Below are 11,748 nucleotides of genomic sequence, written 5' to 3'. Positions count from 1 at the left end.
CATTCCCATTGTTTCTGTCTCCTATAGGATTCAGTCCAAACTCATTAACATGAAGGGCAACACTCTGCGTCCAGGGCCCTGTCTCCCTGACTCCCCTGTTCTTCCCCCTCCCATCTGCCACACAGTGTCTCTCCTTCCCTGACTGTGACTCTTCTTCCTGTGTTTGCGTTTCCTGTGTCACTGAAATGCTTTCCCACAGCTTTTCCGTTCTGCATAAATGTCTCATTCCTTCTCATCTTCTCACTACAAGCTCAAAAGATAACCTTGTGGTACAGTTTTTTTCCAAATTACCTCAATCTTCTCTTTACCTGACCCCCAAGTGGAAGGGGGGATGTTTGACCATTTCTCAGTATCCTCTCCGACTTCCTTGTGTCAGTTACATTTTTCACACTATGTTGTAATCTGCATGTTCCATATGTCTCTCCTCTCACTCAGCTGTGAGCTACCTGAGGGCACAGACTCCGACAGAGTCATAACTTTAACTTCAGTAATTTATATAGGGTGACAATGAAGGTTATTATTTTGTTATTTTAGTAAACACTGAGCTAATTTGAATAAAATCTGAAAGAAAATCAGCGATGTATTATAGTATCATTTCTAAGCCAAAAATTCTTTTCCTTTAGTGTCTTTTTATCTGATTATTTTTAATGTATGTCTTAGTTCAATACACATATAAGTAATAGGTCTCACACTGTTGTAAATAAGTTTTCCTTCATTGTTTTCTCTACATTTCTATTATAATGGGGTGTCATATGGGGTGAAGTTTTTAATTATTCTGATTGATTGATTTCCTTGGGGTTTGCTGATCACATTATTTGTAAAACATATTTTTACTTCTTCCTTTTAAAAACTCTATGCTTCATCCCTGATAGGCCTTAGAGGCGGATAAGAACTAGTTTCTGGAAATCGGTTTGGTTAGATAAGGCTTCAGATTTCAAAGGTCTTTTTAATCTGAAATGCTTATTAAAGGATTGATAGTTCCCTTTTAACTAAGAACCGAATTCATTATGTCTTTTGGAATTAAGACCAGTGCCCTCTGCTTTAAAAGCCAAATCTTCTCTTTGTTGGCATATATTAAATCCTGTTTCTAAATCTTAGTTCTAAGCTCTCCCTTAGTCAGATTCAGAGGTATTAATTTTAAAGGACAGTTTCTCACTTATTTAGAAAATATTTTGAAGGTATATATATACTTATATGTACATAAATATGCATTTCTTATTTTTCCTGAGTAAACATTTGTTGGCCTCTATAATACTTTTAACAGAGACGTGCTAATATTTCAAACCCCAAAATGATGCTACTTACAAATTTTAACAAATTTTAATCTTTTTACTAAAGAAACTAATTATTATATAATCAACTCTTTATTATGGAAATTTTCAAACATGTACAACATTCGAAGATTTGATAGAATAATCCCCACCCCCCCACCAGAAAGGCTGCCGGCCTCAGCGTGTCCACTCATGGTCAGGTAGGTTTCATCCTGCCCTCTTTCCCAGTCTATTAACCCCCAAAGATATTTTGAAGTAAATCTCAGGCTTCACACCATTTCATCAAGTGATGTTCTCCAGGCACAGGCCACCAGGAGCCCGCAGCCACAGTTGTGTTGCTGTTGCTTGCTGCAGCTAGAAAGCTCACACACCATGGCAAACAGGGGCATCTCAGTAAGAAGTCTTAGGGACCGGGCTTTCTAAGAGATTTCAACCTATGAGGTCATTTACAACAGGGTTCAAGAAGGCACGGTTACACTTTCAATTGGATGATGTCAAATGAGTTGGTATGTTAATGGTTCCTGTTTAGAAAGTGGATATATTGGAGGAAGGCGAAAGCTTTACGTGGTAGAGCAGCAGCAGTCCCTTGTGCTGGCCGGATGGACAGGGCGTCTGACGGTTCTGTGGTTTAGGCAGCATTACTGGTTTTGCCTGTGCTCTGCCGTTATTACAGAGGGATCCTGCCTTGCCTCACTTCACCAGCTTTACCACGTAAACTTTTCTCATATTCACGTTTTGGGAAATCACTGATATTCTGTAACAGAATGCTACAGCTTAGCTTTTAGTGCCAGACCACGTAGATCCCGTTCTATTGGCTGCATCCACCCAGATCTGGCTACCGGGCATGTGTGGGAGATACAGTGGGTATGACTGTGCTTTGGAGCAGAGCAGGGTGGAGAAGGGTAAATGAAGGGTTATGTCTCTGGAGTCTGTCATAAGCATGGCTCTTCCACTGACTAAGTGTGACTTTGACCAAGGTGCCCGACCTCTTTGTCCTCTCTGTACTTCAGTGCTTCCCTTGTAAACAGAAATACTGATAGTATTTATAACATAGAGTTCTTCTGAGCATTACGTGTACTAACACACAGACTGCTTGCAAGAGTGCCTGTCACGATATAAATGACCCTATGTGTTTGTGGATATTAAAGTTACTAATGTTACTATGCTCTTATTTGGGGGGGTGGTAATTAGGTTTATTTATTTATTTTTAATGGAGGTACTGGGGATTGAACCCACAATCTTGTGCATGCTAAACAAGCATTCTACCACTGAGCTATACCCTCCCCCTAAGGCTATTAAAGATGGTGATGTTCTTTTATTCACTCCTAGCTGGAAATGGAGAGAGATAATTACATAAGGTTGAGGAGCCTTACTTTGCTCATCTGTTTAAATGACCACATTAAACTAGCTGATCTCAAATGTTTCAATTGAGGGTGATGCAAATAATTAGTGGTGGGAACTTGGAAATTTGAAAGCAAGGGTTAGAACACAATCTTGACATCTGGTGGTAAGTTGTCTTTCCATATGCTTATAACTTACTTTTCAGAGTGCTTATGTATTCAATTATATATGAGTTTACTTATTTGACAAGTTTTTTGTTTTGTTTTGTTTTTGTTTTTTTCAATAAGGAACCGTGTTAGTAGTCAGGGATTCAGTAGTCTGCAAAATAGACACAGACCCTGTCTCATAGAGCTGACAGTCTATTGGGAGAGAGACTTAAATAAACAGTTAGACAAAAGGGCATTTAATCATAAACTGTCGGAGCCAGCCGACAATCGATCAGGTCCAGAAACCTGTGCTGCAGGACTGAGAAAAGGAAAGACGTAACAAAGAGACAGGAAGACAAGACAAGTTGGGGTTGAGAGGGTCTCACTCTAGCCCGCAAGACGCTAGGTCAAGAGTGGACGACGAGTTTATTTCTTGCAGTCAATTTATATGATTTTAACCCATTAGCTCATACATTCCTGCCTGTAGGCAAAGGTATTGTTTTAAGGCACATTAACAACGTGTACTAAAACCATTAACTTGTATATTGTTACAGACATCATTATTGTTTACAGTTCTTGTAAAACTAAGATTAAGAGTTCCGGGAACCAAGATGATAAGCTAAGACATTGTTCCTCTAGGCTAACATCGTGACTCGTGTATATTTAGCTCAGGTGATTGTTCTCTAAAAAGATTACTGATTTGTGTGCCGATTGTATCTCTCCCTCTGAAGGTCCTTTGTGACTTAGTAGCTCAAGGATATTTCCTCAGGCATTAGTGCACCTGGTGCATTCTTTAGTAAAAGGGGTGGTGGGACAGAGATTGTTCTGACTCAATTGACCTTTGAGCCGGGCGCTCTGCACTTTGGGGTTTTACGCCCAAGTTTTGTGCTTGGCAGCCCTCCGTCACGAGCGGCTCCCCGCAATAAACTGTGGTCATTCCTTTCAGGTAGAGGTACACAGTGATGAGAAAATATAACAGAACCTCAGGAAGTTCAGGTTTTAGCAAAACGTCCCTTAGAAAATGATGCTCAGTTTGAATTCTCAGGTAAGAGTTGACAAAAGGGATGGGAGATGGGACATTATCTAAGAGAGAAGAAACAGTGAACCAAGTTTTGTGGCAGGAGGAAACTTAGGAGAAGAAGCGATGGTATAGTCACTAAGAAAGCAGTGTAGAGGGTCCTCAACAAATTAAAAATAGAACTTCCATATGATTCAGCAGTCCCACTTTCAGATAATACATATATAATCAATATATCATTATATGCATACATATATATATATATATATATATATAAAATCATTGAAATCAGGATCTAGACTAGATATCTTACTCCCATGTTCATTGCAGTACTAGTCACCATAGCCAACACATAAAAACAACCTAAATGTCCATCATTGGATGAATGGATAAAGAAAATGTGGTGGGTACGTAGAGTGAAACATCACTCGGGCTTAAAAAAGAAGGAAATCCTGCCACGTGTGAAACCACGGATGAGCCTGTGGGATATTATGATGGGTAATATAGGCCAGTCCTAGAAGGACAAATGGTGCATTGTTCTACTTCTGTGACGTATCTGAAATAGTCGCTCATAGATACAGAGTCGGACGGCAGTTGCCAGGGACTGGGAGGAGGGGTGAATAAGAGTTGTTTAATGGAAAGAAAGTGTCAGTTTATAAGACAAGTAGCTCTAGAACCTGGCGTGCAACACTCTGTATCTAGTTAACACTACTGTACTGTGTACTTCAAAACTTAGCAGCAGAGATCTCATGTTAAGTGTTCTTCATACAATTAAAAAAAGAAACAAGACAAGGAAATTGTGGTATCAACGACAGGAAGTGAGATAATGTACACATTTTGAAATTTCAGAAGAGATCCAACTAAGACTGGAAAAATGTTTACTGTATTTATTAATAATGTGAGCGTCAGACTAGAAAGGAGCGGCTTCAGTGGTGTAGGGAGAAGCTGGATGGAAAGAACAAACATGTACAAGAAATTGGAACAACTGCATGATTTCTTCAAGAATTTGGGCTACTAGAGGGGGTGGGTATAGCTCAGTAGTAGAGCATATGCTTAGTATGCATGAAGTCCCAGGTTCGATCCCCAGTACTTCCATTAAAAAAAAAATAAATGAATAACCCTAATTACCTCCCCTGCCCCACTTAAAAAAAAAAAAGAATTTTGGCTACTGCTCTGAGCTGTTTTACACACACACACACACACACACACACATTCTGAAATTGGTTGGAAAATGATTTCCTAGTTTGAAAATTGTGGAAAAAGCTGGATTTCACCATTAATAATAATACATTTCCCTTATTGTGTAGATTCACCAAGAGAGACTCTGACACTGTGGTAGAAGTAGTTCTGTTTTTCAAGTAAGTTCTTGGAGTATTTTCATTTTATTTATTATTCTGATTTGTCTTACTTTTTAAGCAAATATCTTTTGAATACTAACTACTTATCATAGAGTTTGCTGGGCTATTTGCATACATTAATTCATGAAACATTCACAAAAACATAAAAGATGTACCATTTTTACTTGATTTTATAGTTGAGGAAATTGAGACTTAAAAAAAACGAATGTGGATGTCGCCCACATTCTCATGAGTTCAGTTATCCAAAATTTAGATGCTGGTCTTAGTCTTTCACATAACTTGATTTTCTTATTCAAATGAACCAAAGTTTACTTTTTTTTTTTTTTTTTTTTAATGCCTGTAGTATAGCCTTCTTTAACTTTCCTGGAGATTGACTGATATACTTGAAGTATAGTTCCTTCAAGAATACAGGTAATTTTTTAATCCCCAATATTATTTGTCCAGCTCATCTTACTTCCAGAAAAACAGGGACGGGAATATTACCACATTCAGGTATCTCTAGAGGTTCAAGTTTAGACTCAGAGGGCTCTAGGAACTAATAAATCACCCGAACAACTTCAGAATGAGCTCTCTGGGAGCCAGGATCTGGCTAAGCAGTGAGTCATACGGAGTTTGTACACAGAGTGAATCGCCAACCCTCCAGCCACAAGCTGGCTTCCCGTTAGAGACATCTCCCCTTGGTGAGCTGTGGCATTTAATTGAGCCAGTCTGCTTTTAGAGATAATGCCTCTAACATCGTGATTGCATTTCTTACTTTCATACCCTCTCCTTTGCAGTTCTTTGTAAAGGATATCTGGTTGTACTTAAAATACTGCATCAATCTTCTCATCTCTTCCTCCCTTCACTCTGTCTTTATCTCTCTCTTTTACACACACACACAGACACAGACACAGATACATTAAATGACCTTATATTGAGTTAACCAAATAGAATTACCCTCCCTCCTGCAGTGGTACCCACAGAAGAGAACAGCTCCTCTTCTAGGTGGATGGATTAGAAATACGAGAGTAGGTGAGATTTCCTGTCTAAAGTTGTCCCATGGGAGTGGGTCACCAAGAATGGCTGTATACTTAGGGGTAGGTAACAATGCTTTCTGAGTCCATTTTTGGTCTTTGGAAACACCAAACATAAGGTAAAAAATTCCTTCTCAAATAAAGAACGGATGCTCACTGTTATTTTTAATGTAAAATAGAAATTGGTATTTCATTTCTCTAATACTGCTTCTCAGAATAGGTATTTGGCCTCAGGTTGCACTCTAAACAATCAGACTCAAACCAGTGCATCCCAGCCTCTTCCCATGCCATGTCATGTTACTTGCATTGTTTTGGGATACACAGAGGGAGCGTCTGATGGCTGAAGAAGTCGCCAGGGCTGCACATGTGCAGTGCACTGGTGGTAAACAATGCCTCTGCAGGCTCTGGTACAGAGATCAAGCTCTGTGTAGCTGGAGAATGAAGGATGCTTGGCTTGGAAAAGCCACTGTGGACCCTGGCAGAGCACCGGGCAGGACATGGTATCACTAGGTAGTAAGCAAATCAGGAAATTTCTTGATTAATAGAGCAGAGAATAAGAAAGAGGGGGTGTCTCAATGACCATTTTTTTCTTTCTTATAATTAAACACAATTGTGCAAGCCATCTCTGTGTAAAAGTAATTTATTTTTACTACTGAAACTATTTCTTTGGTTATTTTACCTTATTTCTTAATTTACTTCTTTAAAATTCAGGTGAACTCACACACACACACACACACTGATTGGAATTTTATTCTTGTAACCATAAGTTACTATAGATTCTATGTATTATAATAGTAAAATATTTCTGTTTGCATTAAAATTAAAATTATTTTAGTATAAACTGATTAAAATACCCTATAAACTTCCAATTTTTATGATTAATCATTAGACATAAATTTCACTTTTGTTTGAAATTTGTCTTATTAATTAGATAGGAGTGCTTTGCTGAAAGGAATTAACTAAATGCCTAAACTGTTTAGAACTCTGAATAGTTTTATACTTTGGAGAAAGGAATCATATAAGATTTCAGATGAGTGAGAAATATTTTCATTTGTAAGCTGGGAGAAGGCTGGACTTTGAAAAGGCAAGATAAAAAAGGACCAAAACCATAGGTGCTCTCAGGCAATCATTTTCACAAAGAGACAGACATGGGAAGTGGAGGTACTGAAAATTAATCTTCTTAAAGCTGCTCTTGTCTTCCTAATCCTTGGTGAGTCTTTTCATATGAAAAAAAATAGGCATATTCTAAGTTGAATTTGACTGGCATGATGGACTCATTCAGTCATAGCTTGGGCAAACAAAACCAAGAGAAACAAGTAACTTTGGAAGTATGGGTGAGTTACTCCTGCCATTCAAACTGTGGACTGAAATAAACGCACAACCTAAAAGTTGAGTTACGTTTCATTCGGTGGACAATTCTGAGGATGCAGCCCGGGATGACAGCCTCTCAGATCACTGAGGGACTGCTCTGAAGAGGTAGGGGAGGGGCTAGGATATATAGGAGCTTTACAGCAAAGACCAGGTAGTTGGAACATTAAAAGATTGCTTGTTAACGAAAGAAAACCAGGCATCTCAAGTTAAAGAATTTAGCGCTTTTCTGTGTATGGGAAGAAGCAAACATTTGGGCTCAGTGAATTCATTCCTTTGACAAGCATCTAGCCACTTAGGGCCAGCATCCTGTCCTTTCTTATTCTGCGTCCCCCCAGAGGGCACCACTGTGAGTGGCTGCAGAGACCAGGCTGCAGACTTGTCTTCACTGGGGGGTGGCAGCAGCTGCTGATGACTTGATGGCTTCAGCATTCTCTGTTTACTGATATGGTTTGCAGTATTTTTCGTTCACACAATCATTGAATTTGTTCTTTCGACTACTGATTCTCAAACATGGCTATCCATTAGAACCACTGGGGAGCTTTAAAAATGCTGATTCCTGAATGTTACCCAGATGTTCTGAATAAATTGGTAGAGGGGTGCCTGGATATTGGGATGTTAACAACTTCATAGGTTTCAACGTGCAGTCAGATTTGAGGCAAAACTCACTTAGGGAAAGATGCAATGAAGCAAGAAACACGTTGCTCATTAAAAATATTTTGGGGTCAAATGTGTCAATGCTTTAAGGATTTCCCTCAAAATTGATAGAGTGTGGGAATGTCTGAATAAATGGTGAGGCTTTGTGTGGTAACTGCTTCAGAGCAATCTCAGAAACTAACTGGAGCCTACGAAGAAACATTACTTTTAAAAAACAGAGGAATTAATAAAATAATCTAGAAAATTGTAGATTAGGTGCAAAATCATAAATGCTGCACTCTTTCAGCATTTTAAAGGTTTTCATAGGTAACTTTGTTTCCATGTAATTTCTAAGTTTTTTAAATTTGGAATCCAAACTCCAGCTTCACATGCAGCTCCATTATATATAAACTTCATTTTTGTACCATTAATTTGCTGCTTAAATATTCCCCTTAATAGTAAGTACCTACCATAGTTAACGTTCTCGTTGATGCATTTATTTTCTTACTGAGCTGATTTGACATGTATGTTGCAACCACCACAATCCTGAAGTTACGTAAAATAGAAAACAAAAGAAACTAATGCACAGGTGGCCTTTGTTATTTTAAGTAAAATTTTATGATAGATTATCAATCAACCTCTTCCTCTGACCCCATTTTTCAGCAAGGGGTGGTCTGCTTAACTTTTCCATTGTGTGGTAGCCTTTTCATTATTCTCAACTAGCAGTCAAACCATGTCTTCACAGCTGGAATTGATATAAAAGACTGTGAGAACACATTGATTATGTGCAAGCCCTGAAGAGAACCCTTAACTGAGAGTGTTCTTGAGTGAAACAGTTATTTACCAGGAGGGACAGCATGACATAATAACATTTTAGAAGCTCAGGCTTCTGCAATTTTACCTTGGCAAAGCACATGGAAATCTTAGCAATCTTTAAGAAACTACAGGTGTTATGTTTGTTTCTCTAAGCTTGAAACGTTAGGTTCATACTATAGACAAATGGATGTATCTGCCAGGATGGTTGCTCACTGGGCAGCATAGTTTGATGTTTAGGAATATGGGCTTTGCAGTCAGACAAATCTGATCACCCCCATACTATACCATGTGACCTCTGGGACCATAGCTCTAAGCCTGGGTTTTTTTCAATTGTTAATCAGGGATGATGGGATAGAATTTCATCATACTCTCAGTCAAAGACTATCGTAAGTTAATTCATGTTTTGCGCAAGTTAGAATATCTGATAAGGGCAGTCCTCAGCAGCAACAGATAAATACTTACAGCAGCAATATATAAAATTAAAATATGAAGGAGTTCGAAGTGATGATCTTTCAAGGCTCCTTTCTTTGTTAATATTTTATGGTTCCATTTGGTGGGAAAATAAAGCCAGGGGCAAAAATAAATTTCAAATAGACTAACGTTGGGCTTAACAAGATTAGTCCTTTTGTTTTTCAGAGCTGGCAGAAATAAAAATAATTGCAATTTTTCAGAACTGTTCATCAAGAACGCTACCCACCTGTATATGTTTCCAGAGAAGTTTGATTACAACTGGCTGTTCTTTAGGATATGTTGCTAAAAGCGAAACCTACTAGAATAAGATTTTGGGTGTCGCAAGTCCTTCAAGCACACTGACACATATTTATGGGGAAGGGGTTTATCTACATATAGTTTAGAATAAGTTATCTAATAAACTACTTAATGGTAACTCTTTGGGCAACAAAGTTCAAAGTGTGGTTAATTTTGAATTGGAAAGAAAAACATGTCGCCTTAATTTTTATGCAGATAAAATTGGATTCTTTCCCACAGTTCTGGTTAATTTCCTTTTAGCTTCTACAGCATCCAGTCCTTACTCTGTAAGCCAGGGAAGGGACGCAGGAAAGTGAGTCGGTCACAGATCACTCTGATAATTTTTAAAACTGTTGGAATGTACACAAAAATGAAAAACGGGAATATAAATTTGCTTTTATTTATAAATTATGTATTTTTGTGCTGTGCTGCCATATTTATATGTGCATAGAAAATTTAGGGGCACCAAAACTACTGAAATATTACTGGTAGCTGTCTCAAGTGCTTTCTTTCAGATAATATTTAAGTTTAACCAACATTCTCGCATCGTTTCTAAAATCACAAAACAAAATAATGCTTAAGAGGTGTATTCTGAGAGCAAAGAACTCTTTCCCTGGGGCAAGAATGGCATGTCGTTGGAGAGCTAAGGTGTCCTTTTTCCCCACAAGGTAACACAATTCAAGGCTAGAAGATGCTAGTGATCACCTCCCCCAACACTGGCACAGGCCATAAAAATATCATTCTTGTTCTTCATCTCATAGCAAAATCTGCAACCTTCATCAGACTCAATGGCTGAAGTTAATGTCACTCATGTCACTGAATTCATTCTCAACGGAATTACAGACCGGCCAGAGCTTCAGGCCCCATGCTTTGTGGTGTTTTTAGTCATCTACCTGGTCACAGTGCTGGGCAACGTTGGACTGATTTCCTTGATCAGGATGGATGCTCGGCTCCACACACCGATGTACTACTTCCTCAGTCACTTAGCCTTTGTTGACCTTTGTTACTCCTCTGCTATCACGCCGAAGATGATGGTGAATTTTGTTGTGGAACACAACACGATTTCTTTCCACGCTTGTGCAATACAACTGTGCTGTTTTCTCACCTTCATGATCACAGAGTGTTTCCTTTTAGCCTCCATGGCCTATGATCGCTATGTGGCCATCTGCAGACCCCTGCATTACTCCACACTGATGTCAAAGAGGGTCTGCAGTCAACTAGTGGCGGTTCCATACGTATACAGCTTTCTGGTCGCCCTCTTCCACACCATTATCACCTTCTGCCTAACTTACTGTGGCCCCAATGTTATTAACCATTTCTACTGTGATGACCTCCCTCTCTTGGCTCTGTCCTGCTCAGACACACACGTGAAGGAAGTTCTGATCTTTGCTTTTGCTGGTTTTGATATGATCTGCTCCTCTTCCATTGTCCTCACCTCCTACATCTTTATCACTACCGCCATCCTGAAGATTCACTCTACCCAGGGGCGACACAAGGCCATTTCTACCTGTGGCTCCCACATGGTGGCTGTCACTCTTTTTTACGGCACGCTGATCTTCATGTACCTACAGCCCCAATCCAGCCACTCCCTGGACACAGACAAAATGGCATCCGTGTTCTACACAGTGGTGATCCCCATGCTGAACCCCCTAATCTACAGCCTCAGAAACAAAGAAGTGAAAGATGCCTCCAAGAAAGCCTTGGAGAAAGGTTGTGAAACTGTAAAGATGTTAAAATAAAGAAAATAATAGTAATAATAGTTTATTAAATACAAGAAGGTAAATGAATCAAGCTTTCTCTTTCTGACATTTCTTATAATTCTTTCCCAGTCAAATGGAAATGTGGCTTTGATAGGTTCTACCAGGTCCCTGGTCAATTCTGGAAAGTCAGTTTGATTCCAAGTCCTGTTCAGGCCACCATAGCCTTTAGAGACCAGTGAAATTATGTTCAAATAGAAACACAAACATGGTCTCAAATATACATACATGTATCCAAAGCAAGGGCATCACTGTGTTTTTGTTAGAACTCAGGACT

General features: G+C 39.0%; 1 protein-coding gene across 1 annotated transcript; it reads left to right on the top strand.

Moving 5' to 3' along the window:
• Positions 1–10,502: 10,502 nt before the first annotated feature.
• On the top strand, positions 10,503–11,453 carry LOC102544014 (olfactory receptor 8U3). Its single transcript, XM_006214044.1, has one exon. The coding sequence runs from the start codon at positions 10,503–10,505 to the stop codon at positions 11,451–11,453; it is 951 nt and encodes a 316-aa protein (XP_006214106.1).
• The last annotated feature ends 295 nt before the right edge of the window (positions 11,454–11,748 follow it).

This window comes from Vicugna pacos, chromosome 10 (assembly GCF_048564905.1).
Source record: "Vicugna pacos chromosome 10, VicPac4, whole genome shotgun sequence".
NCBI classification, from domain to species: Eukaryota; Metazoa; Chordata; class Mammalia; order Artiodactyla; family Camelidae; genus Vicugna; species Vicugna pacos.
The sequence above is the reverse complement of the archived record's forward strand: the minus strand, read 5'-3'. Positions and strand labels throughout refer to the sequence as shown.

What these genes read in the sequence shown, in the direction of transcription:
- LOC102544014 (XM_006214044.1), top strand. Translation starts at nt 10,503, where the DNA reads ATGGCTGAAGTTAATGTCACTCATGTCACTGAATTCATTCTCAACGGA.